Source organism: Protomyctophum parallelum (genome assembly GCF_964188405.1).
Source record: "Protomyctophum parallelum genome assembly, chromosome: 18".
Classification (NCBI taxonomy): Eukaryota; Metazoa; Chordata; class Actinopteri; order Myctophiformes; family Myctophidae; genus Protomyctophum; species Protomyctophum parallelum.
Window position 1 is genome coordinate 10,504,280 of NC_139716.1, and position 23,632 is coordinate 10,527,911.

At 42.7% G+C, this 23,632-nt stretch overlaps 2 protein-coding genes across 2 annotated transcripts in view; both read left to right on the top strand.

Annotated features, from left to right (window-relative positions):
• Positions 1-20,687, top strand: part of rgs12a (regulator of G protein signaling 12a) — a 49,452-nt gene extending 28,765 nt beyond the window's left edge. Inside the window, exons 7-17 of the mRNA XM_083788487.1 lie at positions 2,263-2,451; positions 3,016-3,166; positions 4,609-4,706; positions 4,916-5,119; positions 5,824-5,897; positions 6,027-6,153; positions 7,117-7,213; positions 9,099-9,166; positions 10,942-11,047; positions 11,335-11,973; positions 19,904-20,687. Coding sequence (XP_083644613.1) covers positions 2,263-2,451; positions 3,016-3,166; positions 4,609-4,706; positions 4,916-5,119; positions 5,824-5,897; positions 6,027-6,153; positions 7,117-7,213; positions 9,099-9,166; positions 10,942-11,047; positions 11,335-11,973; positions 19,904-20,217 — 2,067 coding nt within the window. The 3' untranslated portion in view covers positions 20,218-20,687. The remainder of the gene's footprint in view (positions 1-2,262; positions 2,452-3,015; positions 3,167-4,608; positions 4,707-4,915; positions 5,120-5,823; positions 5,898-6,026; positions 6,154-7,116; positions 7,214-9,098; positions 9,167-10,941; positions 11,048-11,334; positions 11,974-19,903) is intronic.
• Positions 20,688-22,101: 1,414 nt separating this feature from the next.
• hgfac (HGF activator) overlaps positions 22,102-23,632 on the top strand; it is a 21,493-nt gene continuing 19,962 nt past the window's right edge. Inside the window, exons 1-3 of the mRNA XM_083788505.1 lie at positions 22,102-22,478; positions 22,642-22,705; positions 23,462-23,555. Of these exons, the coding sequence (XP_083644631.1) occupies positions 22,374-22,478; positions 22,642-22,705; positions 23,462-23,555 (263 nt within the window). The 5' untranslated portion in view covers positions 22,102-22,373. The remainder of the gene's footprint in view (positions 22,479-22,641; positions 22,706-23,461; positions 23,556-23,632) is intronic.

The following is a 23,632-nucleotide window of genomic DNA, read 5'->3' on the forward strand; positions in this document are numbered from 1 at the left end:
TTTTCGTCTTAGTTTTAGTCGACGAAATCAACACTGCTCTACATATACAACAGTTGGGTTTCTGATCCTCCCGACATGTTGGGCAGACAGTTGTAGAGTAGGTAGTTGCTTAGCAGCGCGGGCTCCATTTCTCTGCATCAAACCTTGATAGCTCAAGCTCAGCGACTAAATCACACTACGAAGAAATAAGATATTATGGTTTTGATGATCTATGGCAGTAGTTTATTTTTTATGTTTAAAATAATAAAAGGTCACAGACAGACATTACACGGTACGTGCACAACGTTTTGGCCACAGCTGGCCTACATCGGGCAATGTCTGTGTTGAGTAAACGAAACACTGAGGAGCAATGCTGCTGTGTGGACTTTTATTCTTTATTTATACTGTCATTTTGTGTCCAGCACCAGCGACAAACTGGATGTATGTAACCCATTGTTTGTTTTGCTTTTCTAAAAAATGTATCCCACGGTTTTGCAACCCATTTTTTCACCCAGTGTCAGTTATCTAATGTAATCCTGGGCACTGCACTTCCTCTGCCAACCTGGGGGGGGGGGGCAGCGGACTGACCTCATGCTTCCTTCTATGGATGAGGAGTCCAAGCCGCTTCTTTTCACCTGACAGGGGAGAGTTTCCCCGGCCGGACGTAGCGCGTGGAGGGAACACGTTATTTCCGACCAGTTCCTTTCCCCTCCATCAGGCGTAACCCATTGTTTTGAAGGGATTTGTCTCAATATAGTGGGTAAAGCTAAAACAAACCAACCCCCCCCACCCATTACTAAGACAATACAATACTATTTTTTGCTTGTAAGGATAGTCTCTATGTAATAATATGTGAAGAGTAACTGCATTTAATTTTCTATAATAAAGAATATATGCTGCTATGATGCAGGAAGTTACAGTTCAAGTCAACGTCAGTCTATACGTATTGATCATAATGATCAATTAATATATTGATTAACCCATTTTGGTGTTGGCATCATGTTATGCTTTAGCTATTGAAAAATAGCAGATCTACAAGCTCATATTGCGCCACCGAGTGGCGCGATACGAGCTTGTAGGTCTGCTATTTTTGAAAAATCGACTGACATTTTTAAAATCTGATCTCAGGTCAGAATGGGTTTAATCAGACCAGTGTGTGTCCAGTGGAAACCTCGTATGAATCTGATCTCAGGTCAGAATGGGTTAATAGCACTAATTATGAGTTCAGAGTTCTGCAACAGAGGGAAAGAGAGGGAGATTCCAGGTCCACCAAGGCCTCTTCCTTGTGAACAGACAATGCATCACTTTTGATAATTCAAGTAAACGTTTGCTATGTACAGTATGTACAGTATGTAATTGTGCCACTGCCAACTTTACGTGTACACACGCAAGCACATCTACAGCTGCTCCAGATGAATGAGAGTACGGGCACGCAGTTTATCCCAAACCTTTCTAGATCAAACGGCACAGCCAAATGTCACAGCCGCTGGGTGAATCTGTAAGCTTAAGTACCGTGACTTCCTGATCAACAGGAAGTTAGTGAAATGTTCCTCCTCTGCAAATGCCCTGGCACCTCCCTGGGGAGACATGCCCCACAGTTTGTAACCTCTATGTTACTTACTATTATTAACAAACACACTCACTCTTCTATTGCGTTCTATGGCTTTAATACAACATGACAAGACAGCAGTTTTTTGTCAGATAACCCCCCAGGAGTTCTTGTGTATAATCTATAGCAAATGCTGTTATAGTGGCTTCTATATGTGAGCCCCTGGGAAGATGGAGTACATTACTTGAGTCAGTGGTTTGAATAATTAGATAGATTCGGTTGGCATCAGGCACCATGGCAGAAAAGTACTCTGATTTAATAAAGGAGGGATCCTGTGGGCTGTCTGAGGGTCTGTTCTCGTTTTAGTCACTTTGTACAAGGAAGCATATTGTCATCTTTGGTGACCATCTGGGATTGTTTATCAGAAATCTTGGAGCCTTTGCCAGAGAGATAAACACAAACTGGTACACCCACACTAAGAAACTATAGCGCAAGTGCACACAAAGCCAGTCATGGCCACACACACACACACACACACCCACCCACCCACACACACATGCCTGTTTATTTTCAACTTGCACATGCGCATTATATAATTATAACTGTTAGGACACCTGTCATAACATCAGTCATAACCATATGTTAACAACACCAGATCCTTTTGTCTCATCCATGTCTTCCCTCCATTCCCCCTGTGCCTCTACTTCACAACCCAACCGTCTCTCTCACTCTAGATCTTTAACCTGATGAAGTTCGACAGCTATTCACGGTTCCTTAAGTCCCACCTGTACCAGGAGTGCATGCTGGCTGAGGTGGAGGGGCGTTCCCTGCCCGACCCCTACCAGTACCAGATACCCTGCAGTCCTGCACCGTCCAAGCACAGTGCCAGCTCTGACCGGTCCACCATGTCCACACCCAAAAAGGTACAGTGGACAATTGTGACTGTGATAACGGTATACAAGCTCAAACAAAGAGGTAGGAGCGCACAGCAATGGGTCATCTTAAAATAAAGTATTGCATCGTGACTACGAGCTGTGCGACCTCTTTTCTTTTCTGTTCGACTGTTAACAAGCTCACAATAATAGTAGGGGAAATACGTAGTTCCTCGTGCTTAATTATGCAACTACATGGATTCAAATCCCTCTTTGCCAATGGAGATATTATACTTCTGGGCAACAAGCAGGGCCACACCCTCCAGTGTAATATTGCAATTATACAACAGTTAACTAAAACTAAGAAAATCGCTGATTTTTATTTTATTTTTAATGACAGATGTAGTCACTACGACTACGACCACAAATGTCCCAAGAAACTAGCTAGCCTAGCCACCGAGGTTGCTAGCGCTCTGGGAAAACAGAGCAGCTGAATTCTTTGTTTTGATTAGGTGGTGAATGGTGCTGGTTTGATCCACGGCTAGAAGCCGTTTCAACCAATCGGATTGCTTCCTCGAAACGACCTGTTTGTATAATCCTACTTTCAAACTATAGGATTCCCGGAAGCAGAGATCCGGGAGGTCCATCAACGACGAGTCCAGAGATGACAGCGCTGAGAGGAAACGTGGGATCTTCTTCTCCTGGTCTCGCAACAGGAGCTTTGGGAAGGGAAGCAAGAAGAAGGACATTGGAGACATCAACATGGGTGAGAAATAATCATTTCTCCTAATGTGCATCCCATCCATTTATATTCACAGTACATTAGCATTTTTTGATTGGACAATACAGAGTGGTGGCACACCACCATTTCCTAACAAATTAAAATATGATGATTTCTTATCATTACTGCCTGTAGCGCCAATTTAACTTTAATTACTTACCCCTGCTGTTTGGCAAATAAATACTATGCAAAACATGTATTTGCTGCCTTATAGCCTCGGTACCAGGCTTTCATTTTTGTTGGTGCAAAAATGTAAAGCCTGGAGGAACGCATTGGCCGCTCTGGTCTAAAAGTGGGAGTCAACCCTTCCGGGTGGGCGTCGCTCCAAATGATGTGACGTAGCGCTGCACTAGGGGGGAGAGGAGGGGCCGGGGGTGACGGACAGATCGATGAGATCCAATCAGGACGTGCGCAAATCTCAGCCGCGACCCGCCCCTCTAGACCAGAAACCTAACACGTTAGCTCAGGCTAGCTGCCTTATAATCACCTTTTACTTACCGAAAGGATTATGTGGCGACAAATCTATCTGAATGCACCAAGTCTCGTATGTGTACATCTGTAAATCCACGTAACACGATAACCGTTCGCCCCACCGACTTCAAATTCGACACACGCGTTCCACACCCCCACAGGGAGTGCCACAAAAGGCCTAGTAATAATCAATACGGCATTACTGATGTGTCTTATGTAGTAGTGTGAGCTCCAGGGTTATTATAAATAACAAAAACTAGAATTTAAACTGTAAACTGTGTGTTAACAGTTTGACTGTTTTTTACGATTAACCCGCATTTTAATCAACCCCCCTTCACTGCCGAGATTGTTGTATTACCTTTAGAGCATACGCTGAATTATTTGGGCTTTTAATCCGCGAAAATCCATCAAAAAAAGCTCCCGTGGTTTGTTATGATCTGTGTGTAGCATCCACCATCTTGGTGCACCCGGAAGACGCACACAAGATTGGTTTCAATGAGGCGTTGCACCCAATGCATTTCCATTGGCCTCAATTTCCCGGAAGCCCTAGCAGCCCACAGCATGTGACGATTTCCGGTTTCGTCATCACAGCGAATGCATCGAGTCTCATTCTCCGCGACGAAGACGGATTTTCTTTTGATTCATTACATTACGGCGGATTAAACACATAAAACAAAAGGCGGGTATGTCCGATACGGCAGCGACATTAACCTGGAGTAATCCATTCCCGGCACGGAAACTGTTAAATTAACTATAAATCAAAAAATAAATTGTTGCCATCTTTCGGGAACTTGTTGAATCTCGCCCTTGACTAATCCATATTACAATGACGTAACTAAAACTAAGCCTTTTCAAAAATCTAAAAGTAAAGTAGCAAACGCACTCAAACTGTATATACCAAACTGTAATAAGCAGGCTGTGAACTCATCTTCTGTGTTGTGATGTGTGCACTGCAGACTACTGGGGCAGTAATGGGCGGAGGGAGTCCCAAGGCTCCCTATCCTCCGGTACCAGCTTGGAGATGGCCACTTCCTGCTCTGCCGGCAAGATTGAGGTAAGATCCTCGTGGACTAATTTCCATGGCAACATAGAGCCTAAGACGGTAGTGATGCGCGGGCCGGTGACATGGATCACCGGTGGATCTAGTCTTATGTTATACCACTCTGTATCTGGAGTCACCAGGTCCAGCCCCCTGCATCATTAGTTCTTATTTTCTTAAATATCATATCATATCAATATCAACATCCCAATTTCAACCTTCAGTCTGACAGCCGGAACTCCCTTGCTGCGTGGGAGCGGGTGAGAGAGTGTTCCTCCAAGCACTGCACCGTGGTGCTGTCGGACGGCTCCTGCTCCTCCATCGCCCTCCGGCCCCGTACCTCCATCAGGGAGGTGCTGCGAGACCTGTGTGTCAACATCGGAGTGAACATGGCCGCTGTGGACCTCTTCTTGGTGGGAGGGGAGAAGGTGAGTGGGCAGCAAATTGTGACGCGCTGGAAAACAGAAAAACACCGTGCCAAATTTCGTGTGTTCGTCGACTGCCTTTTTTCACTGATGAAAACTAAATGGAAACTAAATGAAAACTAAGCTATGATGACTAAAACTAAGACTAAGGGCCGATTCATACTCCTATTTTACCGCTGTTTCGGCGCTGTAGTGCCGAAATGATTTTGGCTCGTCAGAAATTTTCAGTAGCACCGAAGAGCCGACTTTAGGACGGTAACCGCCCCCCCCCCGAACCTCAAATGACGTCAAATTGTAGGCTCTACAGCGCCGAACCGACTTTTATTCGACTCTAAAATAGGAGTATGAATCGGCCCTAAATATACTGACAATTTCGTCAACAAATAAAAACTAGACTAAAATGTTAGGAAGGGACCCAGTAGAGTTGAGATCGAGTATAAGTCATTTTACACTGTAAAGTGTGAAAACGGTCATTACGACGGCATCAAGGCCCTAATCTCATGATATTTAGTCGACTAAAACTAGACTAACACTATAAAACATTCCAGGTGACTAAAATTTGAATAAATTAAAACTATTGAACCATTAATCCATTTCTGTTTTGAGTCTCAAAGTAATGTGGCACTGGAGATGTACAGTGTCTTGATCTTGTAATTTATGCTCTAAACACCAACCTTTGATTTGTTTTTTGTTTAATTTTCTCATAGCCATTGGTTTTGGATCAAGACTGCATGACCCTCAGCACTCGAGAGCTCAGACTGGAGAAGCGCACCTTGTTTAGGTTTGGATTACAGACATTCTTTCTCTCTTGTCATTGTGATCTATTTGATCCCGATGATTCCACATATCTGTGTGTACGTAATGCTCTTCCCCACATTCATTTAGTCTTTTTTTTCCCTCCTGTCTTTAGATTGGACCTGGTACCGATTAACCGCTCGGTGGGCCTGAAAGCCAAACCCACCAAGCCGGTCACGGAGGTCTTGCGTCCCGTGGTGGCCAAATATGGCCTCCACCTCGCTGATCTGGTGGCCAAAATAGTAAGTAGTCACGGGTCGCTGTGGTATCATAATGGGCTTGAAGCTGCTGTGTGTGTGTGTGTGTGTGTGTGTTCATGGACTAGCCTGTGTACTGGATGACAGTGCCACAGGGTGGAGTGTCCTGGGCAGGGGAAAGAAACCACCGCATCCCTTTCCAGCTCTACTTGGTGGTTTAGCTCTCTATGACTCAAACCAAGTCAAGAGTGCCGGGGCTATAATTAAGGATGACGACACACTTCAAACATGCTTCTTCTCCTCCTCCCACTAAATCCAGACAGTTTATTTTAGGTCCTTTGGGTTTGCAGGCATTATGGCTGTATTATCCCATTCTGACCGGGGCACCCATTTTGGTGTCAGCATCATGTTATGCTTTAGCTATTTAAAGGTATATTCAGTGATTTCACTTAATTCAAATATCACTTATTTTTTTGTTTTGTTGTGATAATCCTCCCTACTATAGAGTGTGCTGGCCATATAAGGAGTTCCTCCCTGTCCCCAGTTAACCCCTGGGGGTCAAAAAACCGTAGGTTTCGTTTTTGACTCTCTATCCTGATTGGACGAAAGGCTGGGTCCCACAGCCAAAAACGAAACCTAAGGTTTTTTGAGTGAAATCACTGAATATACCTTTAAAAAATAGCAGATCTACAAGCTCATATCGCGCCACCGAGTGGCGCGATACGAGCTTGTAGGTCTGCTATTTTTGAAAAATCGAAGAGCGACTGACATTTTTTAGAATCTGATCTCAGGTCAGAATGGGTTCATCAGACCCAGTGTTTGTCCGGCGGAAACCTCGTATGAATCTGATCTCAGGTCAGAGTGGGTTAAACAGTAGGACCAAAAGCTTGAAGCCATATCATGATTCAGGAAAAGCCTCTTGAATTACACAGTGCATGTCATCCATAATATACTCAAAATGTTGAATCAAGCTCGGCACACGCTAACATCCCAAATGTGTTGTTTCAGAGTGGAGAAACGGAGCCTTTGGACCTCGGCGCCCCCATATCTAGTCTGGACGGCTTGCGTGTTGTGTTGGAGCGAGCAGACCCAAGCTCAGGCAAAGGTAAGCTTCACCTGGCCCGAAACCCTAAAACCTTTTATCTCAAAGATACCCACATTTAATTGGCCGTGGAGTGACCCCCCCATCTATGTGCCAGGGAATGTTTGTGTTGTTAAAATGTTAGGAAAATATTCAAAATCGTTCTAGCCCCTCCTTATATACAGCTTTTGTCCCCACAAAATGTCCGCAACATAAACATTAAAGGTATATTCAGTGATTTCACTCAAAAAACCTTAGGTTTCGTTTTTGGCTGTGGGACCCAGCCTTTCGTCCAATCAGGATAGAGAGTCAAAAACGAAACCTAAGGTTTTTTGACCCCCAGGGGTTAACTGGGGACAGGGAGGAACTCCTTATATGGTCAGCACACTCTATAGTAGGGAGGATTATCACAACAAAACAAAAAAATAAGTGATATTTGAATTAAGTGAAATCACTGAATATACCTTTAAATGCCATTGACAATGAAGGGAAAGTTTACGTCATCTTGTCCCCACACGTCTCATATTTGCCATCGACAATGAAAGGAGAAATTAGGTCACCCCCTGAAACCCCCTCAAGGACACCACTTACCTAAAACACAAAAGCAGGACAGCTGAAGCGACTCTCCTCTAGCTATACTTACTGACACAGTGAAGTGCTGCACATTCTAAAAATGAGGAAAAATTCGCTTTGATCCGTCGTTGGCCTGCTTCTGAGAACATTTTAGTCCGGCAGCCGATAGGCTTCTTTTGTTTAAAGGAGAATTCCATACTAAAAGGCTTTCTTACCTTTCTTTGTAGTCGTTACGTCCCCATCAAAGAGGTCCAGGTGTTATTTTGTGCAAAAGCTCCTTATTGGCTATTTCCCCTACCATAAGCCCTAAATGAATTGCATTGAATTGAATGGGAATTGAATGGGGCTATGGGGTGTTGTGCTAATTCGCTTATTTCCATCGCTCAAAATTAGAATTTCTTTGTATATATCCTCTCTTCATAATGTAAATAATATCCCAAGCGGCACACTTTACTACTTCTTTCGATGGAAATAAGTGAATTAGCACAACACCCCATAGCTCCATTCAATTCCCATTCAATACAATGCAATTCATTGAGGGCTTATGGTAGGGAAAATAGCCAATAAGGAGTTTTTGCACAAAAAAACACCTGGACCTCTTTGGTGGGGACGTAACAACTACAAAGAAAGGTAAGCAAGATAAGAAAGCATTCTAGCATGGAATTCTCCTTTAAAGTGGACATTTTAAATTTGGTATATACCGTAGTCTTTTTCTTATTGGCCTAAAATATTGTCTATATAGTATTCATTCATGAATCCACTTGCTAACCGGCTGTGAGTATTGGGCAATTTTTGTTATAGGGGTTTCTTATGACCCTACCATTAACATCCTATGGCAGGCAAACTTTTCAAACTAGGGGATTTTCATGATTCTGAATCCATTCCAGCCGAAGGCTAAAACTACTTAAACCGTATATATATTTGATCTGACTGAAGTCTCCCAGGGCTCTATACGAGGCCCTCTCCTCTTTTTTACCCCAGAATATGGACACTATTCTGGTGGGGACCACCACAGTGTTGTTTTTGGCAGCAAATTTCTATTTTAGTTTAGTCATAGTCTTTGGAATAAAACTTAGCATTTTAGTCACCTGGAGTGTTTTAGTGTCTAGTTTTAGTCGACTAAATATCATAAGATTTTAGTCGACATATAACCACCCATATAACATGATTGACAGCAAGTCATTACAACCCTTTAGTTTTAGAGAGTTGTCAAGATTCGTTTATACATCAACTACGTACTGACCTCTCTGTCTCTCTGTCTCTCTCTCTCTCTCTCTCTCTCTCTCTCTCTCTCTCTCTCTCTCTCTCTCTCTCTCTCTCTCTCTCTCTCTCTTAGACGTCAAGTCCAAGTCTTGCTCCTTAAAAGGCCACCCACCAACCAGGAGTCTTTCAGTTTCAGCAACGGTAAGCAAAGTGAAGACAGCCTCTCTCTTCTCGTACTCTACTCACAAAATGAAAATAAACAGTTTTGTGCTTTTTCCATTGCTATGCTGCTTCTGTTAACCACTAAACCCTTATACTGTAATACTTCATTGACCGGAGTCCCCCAGGGGTCTGTCCTTGCCCTCCTTTTTTACCTCTACACCAGGGGCTATATCTTGCGCCACCCCTTAAACCTTATCCCTAAACTTATTTGCCATTTTTTACAATAAAAAAAAACCTTTTAAAATAGTTCAATTTAGCCGATCTACAAGCTCACAATGTCTCGATGTAGATCAGCTAGTTGAACTATTTTAAAATGTTTTTCAAAATAATAATAAAATGGCAAATACGTTTAGAGATAAGGGGATAAGGGTGGTGCAAGATGGAGCCCCACATCTCTTTGGTGAAAATGTCCAATCTGCAAGCACACTACTAGGGCTGGAAAATATGGACAAATGTCACAATATGTTAACCTAATACCTATCAATATTATGATGATAATATTGTATTGTGATGAGAATATCCCTAGAGACCCAAAACATTAACAGAAAGCCTAAATAGGTGACTATGTGTCGCGATGGTGGTACACATTGTGAACTTGTAGATCTGCCTGAAACTATGAAATTGAGTGTTAAGTGATTAAAACCAGCACATTTTGCCTTGGGGTGTTAGCCATCGCACACACTATACGCCTATGCTTATTATAAGATCGTATTTGGTCTTCACGCTGCAAGGCCAGTGAGGTCGCTGAGTTACCAAGACAACGGATGGAGCGAGAACATCTTTATACGACTCAGTGGGGGACTCGGCAGCACGCGGCATGGCCTCATCACAGTGCTATTGTCACCTATACCCCATTACCCATACTCCCTTCGGTTCTACCTCATCACAGTGCTACTGTCACCTATACCCATACTCCCTCCATGGCCTCATCGGTAACAAGACTACTCGCCCTGTTTCTGTTTTCCTCCCAGAACCTTCCCCAGTGAGGGGTGGGAGAGGCTGGACAGCAGACGGCTGGACTTTGAATTTCTCTAACTATAAACTTTCATGACAGCAGAACAGTTTAAGTACAAATATAATTTATGAAAAGCTACTACAGTGAAGTCTGTTCACAGAAGTTGTTGTAGGATATGTGGGGATTATCTGACGAGGTACCATTTGAGGGGGCAAAACCTTACATATACTAAATAATACTAAATTGTTTATAGGTTAAATATAAGTCAAATAATATAGCCTTTCCACAGGAGTATATTTTTATATTTTTCCAAAAAGAATACAAACAGCCAATAGCATATTACAAAGTTATCCCCCTCACTGGGGAAAATTCCGGGAGGAAAAACGGGCAAGCACCGGGGCGAGTAGTCCAGTATTCGCCTCATCACAGTGCTACTGTCGCCTATCCTATACCCATACTGGCCTCATCACAGTGTCTCCTATACCCATACTGGCCTCATCACAGTGTCTCCTATACCCATACTGGCCTCATCACAGTGTCTCCTATACCCATACTGGCCTCATCACAGTGTCTCCTATACCCATACTGGCCTCATCACAGTGTCTCCTATACCCATACTGGCCTCATCACAGTGTCTCCTATACCCATACTGGCCTCATCACAGTGCTACTGTCACCTATACCCATACTACCTTCGGTTCAACCTCATCACAGTGTCACCTATACCCATACTGCCTTCGGTTCTACCTCACTCCCTCCCATCCCCCCCCTAATGGAGTGCATTGTCGTTGCATCTGCAGGGAGATGAGAGGTCGTCAGGAAAGGACCTTTCTCTCAGAGCGAGCGGACCGGACACAACGGGGGAAAAGAGAAAGCAGAAAAAGATTAATATAGATGAAGCCGAAGGTAAACCCGAACCCCACCACCACCACCACGCTCCACCCCCCCACACACTTTCTTCATCTTTTTCTTTCAAGGCTGTGGTGATTTCTCTCAGCTTTGCTTAGCCTCAGGACTGACATTCATCTCCACGGTGTCTCTTAAAGAGGGTTGTTTTCCTGTGAAGTGTGATGCTGCTAAGCCGCATGCCAAATTCTACTAATCCTTCTCTTCCATGCAGTCACCTGTTGGGAGCGGGGGTGGGTGGGGGAGCATCTGTAAGCTAACCATGTCTTGTCTATTTTCCTCCCCAGAATTCTTTGAGCTGCTGAGCCGGGCGCAGAGCAGCCGGGCCAACGACCAGCGTGGGCTGCTGAACAAGGAAGACCTGGTGCTCCCTGACTTTCTGCGTCTGGCCCCTCCCACCTCCTCCTCTGTCTCCGCCTCCACCGACCTGGCGTGCTCCACCCCCGACCCCCTGAAACGAGGCCAGGGTGCGGGCCGAGAAAACGGCACGTCCTACCCTCGCCCTCCCCCGCTGAGCGCCAGTCTGCGGTCAGAAAGCCTGGACTCGTCCCTGGGCTCCGCCGGCGCCAGACGGGCCCTCCTGCCCCCTCCTCCGCGCCACCCGTCCTTCGGCGCCCACCTCTCCCCCATCCCCCGCCCCACAGAGACACGCCACGTCACGGCCCTCCGGACTGTGGAGGAGGACATTCACGCCGACCTGACCCTGGTGGGCGAGGGTGACATCGGCAGTCCCAATAGCACCCTGCTGCCCCTCTCTCCAGCCCCCCTGCTGGCCCTCGAGAGCAGCCTGCCAGAGGCCAATTTCACACCTCCACCACCCTGCTCCCAATCTACACCTCCACCACCCTGCTCCCAATCTAAAGATGCACCTCCACCGCCCTGCTCCCAATCTAAAGACGCCAGTGGAGAGGGAGAGTCAAGCTCAGGTATTTCTTCAATATGACATGCAGTAGTACTACGTGTGTGTGTGTGTGTGTGTGTGCGCGCGTGCGTGTGCGTGCGTGTGTGCGTGTGTGTGTGAGAGAGAGATTGTGTACTCATGTCATGTACAGATGTGTGAGATGTACTGTACAAATATGTGAGAGAAACATTTGCCATGACCTTTCCCTCAATGATACAGTAGCTTCTAAAATACTACACTGACTTCATGCACTTTAATTTGCAAACCGAAACTGAGTCTCCCATTGTCGACCAGTCAATGACACTCCTTTTGAATATTGTTTAGCGTACATAGCAAAGCATGAGATTGGTCGATTTCAAATGAATTGAGACCAATTGTAAATTGTGTATATATATATTATATATACTGAAATGCTTACAGATTTTTTTGGACATAATATTCATTCCACACCACATCTTTGTAATGATTGGGTCCAGTCTATTCGAGTTATTCCAACTGGTGCAGATAGGAGTAACATTGTTTTATATTTTTGAGTGAATGATAATTGTCATTGATCGGCAGATGTTGTGCATAATGCATTATGCGATTGCCATTTGGCAGTAGTGTAGACAGTCGGTGGATGTTAGGTTTCTGTAGACTGCTACAGAATTTAAATGAGTCACTTGGCATTAGCAAGTATTATCACCAAAATGAGTTCATTATATATATAATATAATAATAGTTATTATTGCACAGCACAGCAGAGCGCCATACTGTCTGGGACCCATGAAATTATTATTCAGGCAAGCAACATTAGTGATTATTCTCAAACCCTCTTCACAAATCAACTCCTTGTCTTTACTCTTCTCCATCCCACCTTTTTTAATCAAATGCAATTCAACAATGTCTGCTGCGACGGCAAAAAGGTTATGTTTTCTCTGCTAGTAATTAAAAGGTGTCATCCCTCACTGTGGCACCACGACGAGCACAGTGGCAGCGGAAATGGCATTGGAGAAGTGCTCCTCGGAAAGCGGCGACATTGTTGAACTGTCCATTCATTCTTGTATCTCAGTGATTCACTCCCTCTCTAGACGCCTGTTTGTAGATAATCATTGCCAATAAATGCTGTACCTGTGTTTCCTTAGATGTAATAAATGTCAACATTGGAAACCACGCTTGTCTGTCTTTTTACACGTTGTGATTTCAACCCCCCACCCCGCTCCTCCTCCGCCTCTGCATGCGACTCTTACCTAATCACTCTTGCCGTTCTCTCTCTCTCTCTGCACTCTTTGCTTTTCAACTACAAGCTTTTTGTGTCGGGGGGTCTCTGGTGTTGTGTGTGCTTCATTTCATGGTGTTACCGTACTTTTGTTCACTCTGTGTGTGTGTATGTGTTTTATCTTTTCACACTGTTTGTGAGTGTGTTTGTATACAGCCCTGCCATGTGCCTGTGCCATGCAAGGACCTGGTCGGTGAATAGTTTTTTATTGGGCACGTTTTACTGTGACATGTATTTGTCAATGTCGCTCTCTGTTGTGTGTAGCTCTTCTTTGTGGCATTGTGTAGCATTGTATCTGCCTGGTCTGTCGTGTGTGTGTGTGTGTGTGTGTGTGTGTCCTTCCCTGCTGTGTGTATATTCTATATCGATATGGGAACCCTTCATTCTATAGTGGTGTGTGAATATTTCAAACAGTTTTTGGTAAGTTTTTGATTGAAAATTTGAATCAGAATCCTAGAAGTGCCACCACAGTGCACAGGTTTGTTATTGCTACACAATTGCAGTGATTTCAGGGAGATTGCATGAAGAAAATCACAAATTCCCACATTACATTGCTAGTGTCTGATTTTGGTATGTGCATCTTGTCGCAAGTTTTGTCACAGAACCCACTTGGGGCTAAACACTTTAATCTCCTGGTGTTTACATACCCAATTAAAATTGATAACATGCTTTGAACCAATTTGAAAGGATGAGCTTGGCTCTCCTTTGAGATAGAGACATAAATAAAACAGAATTAAGCATAATTTGAGACTATATGGGCGGGGCAATATGTTATATTGCTATAATGCGATATGGCATAATTAACCAGAGTACAGAAAATAGACGAACTTCAAGTATATTGACTATTTTCAAACAAAACATTATGTTTTGGGGGGAAAAAGAGATTATGGTCATAATATCGATATCGGGGTATTTGGCTAAATACTAATGTGATGTTTGATTTTGTCCATAGGCCCTATCTCCCGGCCCAGCCCTAATTGAGACCACTCAGTGTATTATCCCACCCGCTTAGCTTGACCACAAATCTGGTTTGGTATAGCTGTGCAGAGAGCTTCCCTATACGGATTATTTTCTTCTCAATATCGGCAATCATGGTAACATAACGATAGCCACAATTTGGCTAAACGACAGATTGAAACTGTCAGTTTATTTTATTTTATTATTATTATTAATTTCACTCTTTGTTCTCCATTGGCTCGAAAATAGGCACAGCACCTGTGAATCTTTGGCTTTGACTGTGCATCATCTGTAGCCTCAGCCTGTAGTGTAGGTGATGCAACACATCAACAGACTTCACAGACAGATAGACCTTTTTGAGTCCGTAGGAGGTTCAGTTGTCATAGCAGCAGTAAGGATGAAAAACAGATGCAGGTAAGGGTAGAGGACAAGTATAAAATACATGTCATGAAATTCCTGGAAATAGGTTTGGAATTTATCAAAGGTCCTGGAATTTATCAAAGGTCCTGGAAAAACCCTTGCATTTATATGCATTTATTTACAGTAGTTGCAGCCCAATGTGTACTGGACTAAAAGAACAGAAGTGTGATCCTATGCCCTACCCTAGGAGGATAGGTGGTGTCAGAGCGTGGTGTGTAGGCTACCAAAAAAGTGGCATTTGGAATGGAATTACCATTCTATGTTCTATGCTTTATTTTTGCTACACTGCCATTCTTTGGGATAAATTGGGTTAAATATTCTGGAAAACTTTTGGAAATTAATTGGTAATTGGGAAATATCCGTCTATTTTTGTAAGATATTTTTATTTAGACAAAACTTGTCAAGCTCACACTCATACTTGTCACAATGTTGCCCTCTGCTGGTAACCGCGGTAACGCCAGTCAAGTCAAAATATTCTGAATTGAAACTTGGATTTGGTTGTCGACTTGTAAATAAAAATCGGACATATTTTATAACTTTTTCATATCAGAGGATTCAGAGCTATGCTATATGGATATGGTTTTAATTCCTTAGTGCCTACTGCTAGTTTATAGGTCTAGATAGTACATCCCTTAGATAATCAGCATATACACTATGTCCGTGGATGTACACGGCTACAATGCATGTTCAAATCATGTATAAAGTTTACATATATATATACACAAGACTATTTTCCAAATTATTATATATTTTTGAGGGGCGCTATAGCAGTTATAGTGAAAATTCAACAAATAATTTACGTCATATGTGGACGAGCAAATTAAAATAAATTCCTATTGACAATGAATGGAGAATTTATGTAGACGAGCAAATTGGCTATTTTTGTCCACAAAGATTCAATTCCCATTGACAATGACTGGACGATGTATAGGCTACGATGATAAGAGCGCTCCTCACTTCACACGGGAGCGATTTTTTTATTTTGGAAAGAAATAATTAAATATGGCCTATACCAGTGGTTTTCAACCGTGGACGCGACCACCAGTGGAGGCGGTTCCAGGTGGTCCCCAGCTAAATGATGGAGAGTTTTAGTTTGTAACCAAATGGACCCCAGATCTTTACATTACATTTAAATTCAAATTTTTCAATTCACTCTTGAGAGCATAACATTTACGCTCTCAAGAGATAAATTATTGTCAAACATCTGCATTACTTCATTTACAAGAAGTCTACACAACTAGAGAATGTAGAAGAATTGTTATTTTGATCAACGTTTGCCCAGAGCATGTTATTGTAGACAAAATATTAACAAAATATTCTTTAGTTTTGGGTCTCGGAGGCTAAAATCTCATCAAATGGTCGTCCGTGGGTGGCTCAAATGCTGAATAAATAACGGGCCTTGATATTGAAACGGGTTGAAAACCACAGGCCTATTTTACTTGTCACTCATAAAGACAAAACAAACTCACCATCCACCTAGAGATTCTTAAAAAGTCAACAGTCGCCTATAACAAAGCCCTGCGTCTAGCAAGGCAGGCATATTTCTCTGGCATTATTAATGAGAACAAGAAAAATGCCAGAGTCCTATTCTCTACCATTGAACGACTTTTAAACCCCCCCCAGTCCTACAAGCAGTCATTCCCGGCCTCTAAAGCTAAGTGTAATGAGTTTGCAATGCTTTTTTTGAACAAAGTTTTTAACATTAGAGCTGATATTATGAATGGTGCTGCTGCTAGCGCAATTCTTCAAACAGCAGCTAATGGTCCCAGGGTAGATCTCTCCAGGGGGAGCCTATTATCGTTCTGCGCAATTGATGAAGACGAACTCCGCAAAACCATATCACAGATGACATCATCCTCCTGTTCATTGGATACAATTCCCACCACCTTTCTCAAAGAGGTCTTAGACAGTGTGATTGGAGATATCCTAAAAATTGTAAACAGCTCTCTACAATCAGGCGTCTTCCCAGACTCACTGAAGACTGCTGTAGTTGGGCCCCTACTCAAGAAACACAATCTTGATCCCGCTGTTTTGGGTAACTATCGACCCATTTCAAATCTACCCTTTCTGGGCAAGGTTTTAGAAAAATGCATCTTCCATCAATTGGATGTGTTTCTACAGAACAATAAATTCCAATCTGGCTTTAGGAAAGGTCACAGCACAGAAACAGCACTTGTAAAAGTAATGAATGATCTTAGGGTGTCTGCTGACAAGAAACATGTATCCGTTCTCTTACTTCTAGATCTAACGGCTGCATTTGACATGATTGACCATTCAATTTTAATACAGCGTCTGGAGCACTGGATAGGCCTGTCTGGTACGGCCCTGTCCTGGTTTTCCTCCTACCTATCAAACAGAAGTTACTTTGTCAATCTAGCCGAGTTTGACTCAGACAAACATGACATCAGTTCTGGTATTCCACAGGGCTCGATTCTTGGCCCTCTGCTTTTCTCCTTGTACATACTGCCATTGGGCGAACTCATTACCAATCACGGAGTCAATTTTCATTTCTATGCTGATGATACCCAACTATATCTTTCTGTGGCTCCAGATGATCCCTGTGCTTTAGACCCGCTGTTGACCTGCCTGTCTAGCATCAAATGTTGGATGAGTGAGAACTTTCTCAAGCTAAATGAGGATAAGACAGAAGTTCTCATAATCGGTTCTAGTGAGCAGAAATAATCAATAATAAGCAGACTTGGCAACCTAACTGTAGAAACTAACAGTACAGTAAAGAACCTGGGGGTTATTATTGATTCTGAATTGAACTTTAATTCACACATTAATCATGTCACCAAGATTGCCTTTTTTCACCTTAGAAATATTGCACGAATCAGAGCCTATTTGTCCTTGGACGATGCAAAAACGCTAATCCACGCCTTTGTTTTTTCTCGGCTTGATTACTGCAATGCACTTTTTTCAGGACTGCCTAAGAAAACAACTGACAGATTACAACTTGTCCAAAATGCAGCAGCCAGAGTTTTAACTAGAACTAAGATGAGAGAACATATTACTCCAGTTTTGGCATCACTGCACTGGCTTCCGGTTGTTTTTAGGATTGATTTTAAAATTATTTTACTTGTCTATAAAGCTCTCAATGGTCTTGCACCTTCCTACCTACATGACTGCCTGCCTAAATATGTCCTAAACCGCCCCCCTAAGGTCTTCCACCGCCGGCCTGCTCGCTTTGCCCAAAGAAATGGCAACTAAAAAATACGGGGAAGCAGCTTTTTGCTTCTTAAAGCTCAGCTCAAGACACACTTCTACAACATTGCCTTTAATTGATCTTTTATTTTTTATTTTTCATGTCCTCACTGTACTGCATTACTGCTTGTTTTTTAATGTCGTTGCCTTGCTTTTCTTTTATTCTCCATTGTTCTGTAAAGCACTTTGAGCTGCATTTCATGTCATGAAAGGTGCATGAAAAGTTTTAATATTATTATTATTATTATCCACTAGGGGGTGATATGACACAGCCTAATTCTAAATCTATTCCGTTTGCAGTGCTGATCAAAGGAATCCTTCATGACAGGATAATTGGGGAAAGGTCACACAATAAAGCTGCCCAAGCGTTTGGCAAGCTCTATTTGATATTAGGTTTTATGGTATACCTATCACTTTGTCTTTGGTTATATAATGTTATAGCAATAACAACATTAGAAGTGTAGGCCTATCCCTCCCAGGCAGAAAAGAAAGGTATTCTTTTATTTTAATTTTTTTACTTCAAGTTTATGGCCATGCCACAAATGCACCCCATGTTGATTTGCAGACAGTTTGGTCAGGTCAGGAGGATCCACCTGAGGGTGGAGCTTCACAGTCTATGGGGTGGAGTGGCTCATTTTGAAGTGGTTCATTTTTCCTTCAGAGCAGCTCTTTTTACTGGTCTCCTGAAGGGTACTGAGCCAGCCTTATCATCCATCTGTCGGTTATAAGTCCTTGACATATAGTTAGTTGGCAGCCACAATTTACAATTTAGGCATTTAGCAGACGCTCTTAATCCAGAGCGATTTACATTAAGCCACCCTGTTCCAAGGGAGTGTGTCAGGATAACATTTTTATACCACTGAGCAGGCCAGGTAGCCAACTAAAATTAAGCTATTTATTTCTGAAAGCCTGTTGTAAAATGCATAATCTCACCATTTCATTTTTGGTATACTTCTATTAAACTATTTACATGATCCTTGTTTTCACCCAAATTATAGGCACACACACTTACGGTCATCATTTTGTCTCTGTGTGAGGTCAGCTGTGGGGACTCACTCATGCCTAATATATGCTCCTTCGTACAACAGTGGTGCATGCCCGAAACTGACAGATCTACAAGCTCACAACGCCTGGCATCCTTGATGCGCTGTGAGCTTGTAGTGTGTAGAGTAGAGTAGACATCTATTCTCGGTGTACGACAAAGTTTAACTCAGGCTTCAGCATCTGTTTACAGCAGTCCTCAACAGCTGTGAATCACAGCCAGCAGGCTGTGTGCAGTGTTTGAGTCACTCTGGGCTCTGTGTTTAGAATGGAGGAGGCCATTGAGGTTCAGCAGAGAAGTACCAAGTTTATGGTTCATCTCAACTTTGATGCCAGCATCTGGGAACAGCAGTTTCTAGCTCTCCTCTCACGCAAACCCACAGGAACGGCAAGACAGATGAGTCAATGAACCGAACTGACTCATAAATGCAATTCCTAATGGGATTTCCCCTCTTCATCCCTCCCAAGAAAAAATAAATATATTTCATGGAGGTTGAGCTGCTGGTTTTAGGGGAGTTGAGTGGCTGACCTGAATTACAAGATGACTTGGTGCTGTTTTCTCTGCTATAGAAACCTCTAGTCTAATGCCATGTCATCGTGCCCTGAAAAATATGGTGATGTGAAAAATGTGGTTATTCTGTGTTCTAGTTGAATGGGTAGATTGTAGATTGTTTTTCAGTATCACAGAACAGAATTCTCAAAATATGCTGGGTAGGCCTGCCAAATTGACATGCCCAGCTGACCAGAGACCTTGTGACAGCTGACAAGTTTCTCACTTGGTTCATTACTTCATCATGTGCACAATAATGAATGATTTGCATCGACTTGTCAAAGGGTTCCAAGAAACATCACTCAACATTTAAATGTAATATTTCAAAGCTACAACACAGAACTTATTGAATGAATACTGTATCTAATCTGTATATGCTATCATACAAGTCAGTTGTTGCAGGTGTTCTCCCTCTCTTGCACTGAGAAACAAATTCTCCCAAAGGCTGAAACAAAACTCCTAGCAAAAAATCACACTAAATCTCTTCTGTTTTTCCTTTTTGTTTTAATCTTCCCTTGTGCACAGCAGAGAGAAGAACGGAGGCTAGCACTGTTGATGGCTGCTCCCAAATAAAAGCCTCGCCGCCCGGGACCCCTGTCTGCCTCGCTGGAGGTCAGGAGGTGACGGACGTGGAGGGAGTGTGTCTGGAGGAGAGGGTGCTGCTCAGCACATCGCAGGGAGAAGACACTGAGCTCAGCCTAAGCTTCCAGGGGTACGCAGCCGAACTCAGGCAATGTCAGAGCAAGATGAGGAATGCTCAAATACCCTGCATCAACAGCCACGACCCAGCGGAGGGAATGGACTCCAACACAGACATTTATAAAGCCACGATAGTTTGAAGGGAAGGGAACCATCTGCCACTCCTGCACTTTTCTAAGCTCAATTAAGGCACTGTCTTTTGAAAAAAGATTAGGGAAAAAACAAGGGGACAAGAGATTGGTGTTCAAAGCTGTTCCAATCTGGAAAAAAAGAGGGAAAAAATAGTTTTATGGTGATTATATTGTACATTTGTTAATTCCCGTGTTCTCTTGTGAATTTGGGGTGACTTCTGAGTAATTTTATTTAGATATTGTTCAGTAATTAGGAACAAATCGAGATGTTTTTTGTGTACAGTAATTTTTCATTAATGACCTGTTATTATTTCATTATTTTCAATGGCCACAGAGGAACACATACATATTTCTGGAACCTCATCTCATACCTGGATATTTCTCTATTTTCTGGTTCATACTTGTTTCACTTTCACAATGAACACACAACTGGTAATTTGTGTATAAAGTAGGCTATATTGTCTGTTTCTGTGGATTTCAATGGCTTTTTGTTTGGTTGCTCATATTGTCAAATGATGAAAAATAAATGGAACCCCTTCTTTTTGAAACCACAAACTTTCTTTAATAAGTGTGGACCTTATTGCAACGTGTAGGTTACTTGGAACAACAGAGGCATGGATCCAACGCCACCGCAAGAACTCAATGAATGCGAATCTCCTGTGATCCACCTCATGTCTTATGTAAGTCTGTCACATTCCAGCATTCGCCCATTTAGTATATATTTGGCCAGCTAAATGTGTTTGCCAAGTTAGTCAGAATTGTCAATAATTAACGGTATAGCCTATCTAGTTGAGTGATTTACCCTTCAAATGCACATTCGCCTGGGGTCTTATAGGCAGTGGTTTTGAAAGAGGGGTCCAAGTGGGGACTCCTATAGGGGTCCTTGAGGGGAATTATCGTGGATTTCACGAGAATTCACTTGAAGTCCTCGCCTACAAAAAATGCAATAAATAAATACTAAGTCACTAGGCCTAGGCCTATTCTACCAATAATGTTCAACATCTCTCCTCTATTTCACAAGTAGGCTACTACAGTCAATTACGGTATTTAGTGGTTCTCAAACATTTTCACCAAGGACAAGGACAAATTTGAGCCATTATGAGTGTTAGATTTAATAGGCTGCCGCTGTATAAGTCTACACTGACTACCACACTGTAGGAGGTGAGATCACGACAGTGCATAGAGTGAAACCTATATTATATGACCTTCATAATAATTTTGTATATAGGCTGTACATCTCACATTAGAAATAGTAATATTCCTAATTTAGCTGGGGATCCATGGAACCCCCCCCCCCGGGGACCACTGGAGGAGTGGTCCCCACTTTGAGAAAGTTATTTAGGCACTTCAATTTAAATAATACCTTAAAAATGTGAAAGGGGCCTGGCCGTGGCTCAGCGGTCCAGGCACTTACTGGCATTGACTTGGATGGTAATCCAGTCTGGCAGTGTGCCGCGGGTTCGACTCCCTTTACTGCATGTTTCCTGTAGGCCTACTGTCTATCCCTCCATACATTTTTTTTAAATAAAATAAAGTGAAAGTCAATTTGAGGTATGCGTCCGTCGTCAGCCCTTTGAACCCCACGGGATATTAAAGGCCAGCTGTCCAGCGCAGTATTTCTTCTACAAGAACATCTGGAAAGAGCTTATTGCAGCCGGTGAAAATGAGCGGTTATTATTATTATTATTATTATTATTATGGGACAAGGGCTTTTCCTGCCGTAGCATGCCACAGCTGGAATGTTTCGTTTGACAACACACACGCGGTGCCGGTGAGTGCATGGTGAGTGATGACCGAGGAAAGAAGGGATTCCGCCCCCTCTGAATTCTTTGACATTTCCACTGCAATGACTGCATTGAATGCACTCCAGAGACCAGAGAGCAGCATGCATGTTGAACGTAGGCGGCTGGATATAACCCGTTAAGAAGAGACACGTACCATCATCATCACCATCTAGGATAGAGAGAGAGAGAATGTATTAGATAGACAAGTCAAGTCCAATGACGCAACAGGTTTACTCAATACACTTAGAAATCGCGAGGGACGGGATAATACTTGCAGGTTTCCCCAAGTTTTCTATGACCAAAGGCTGGCTGAGGAGTTTGAAGCTGACAGATATAACGTGACACAGACAGTGCGACGCAAAGCAAAGGCAAGGAACGCTTATGAGTTTGCTCATAATATCAGGGACTATATTATACCCAAGGCAGATTCACATTATGGCATACGTTCTGTTACTTTTAATTCCTTGCGTTTTTAGTGTACGGACGGTAAGTGAATCTTTTAAACCTCATTATAATTGCTAGCCTTGGATTGCATGATTTATTATAGCCTTTAGCCTTAGTAATAGGTACTCTCTCTGTGGCAGTGCATGCCATAAACTTTGCTGAACTTGAGAACACTGCGAAATAATTATTTCCCCCTTGATTTCAGCGAACAATAGTCCCTGGATACGAAACAGTGACCACTAGAAATGCTGACACGGACAGCAAGAAAGGTAATTTATCAGAAAAGAAAAACCCCTGTTAATTTATAAATGCGTGGCTTAACATTTAGCCTCTGTTACTTTTGGCGATGCAGCAAATGCAGTGCAGAAGTCTATGATTGTTTATGCTGGCCTGTATCCATATACCCCCTTTCATAACACAGCACCTATTTGGCTGTCTAGAGAAGGCCATAAGTGGGAGATTTATCTACTCCTATCTCCATAGGCCTCCATTGTGAATAGAGAATAATTATGTGCAAGTCAAGTTCCCAGATTTGGTGATAAAATGAAAGGATTCTCTGTCTCTTGAGGCTTGTGGTTGTGGAGACACCTGCTTTCTCATGATATATGTTTTGTGGGGTTGGCTATTCTATTACACTTCATGTTTTGAGTTTACCAGAATCTGCTTTAATGTGACACTATCTTTCACATCACAGGTTTACAGACCTTGACTGAAGAAGTGGGAGCATATTTTTATTTTTATTTTGTGCTAGCTCCATCATTTGTTTTCAGGAAAGGGAAGGCAAATAGAGATAGAAACAAGAGTGGGGTTTAAAAAAATATATTTTAAAACTAAAAGGATTAACCTCCAAAGTTAAAATGTTACCAATTGGAAGGGTTATGTCAGATTTCAGATGTAATTCATGTTCCATGTTGTCACTCCCAAAAACCTTTGTTTCTTTTCGAGTTTAAAAAGTGAGCTGTTTTTAGGGGATCGATCCATACGGTCGTCAGAAGTTTAAACTTGTCTTTTCCTCTCCCTAATAGTGCTCACTCTCAGGGGCAGAGAATGTACGTTCCCGTTTCGTCAGGGTGGAAGCATTCATCACCATTGCATCACCACCGGATCCTCACCACCTTGGTGAGTCCCTGACTGTGTGACTGCTTGTTACCTGCCCATCACTCTCTTACACACAGTCACTGCTTTGGTTACACAAA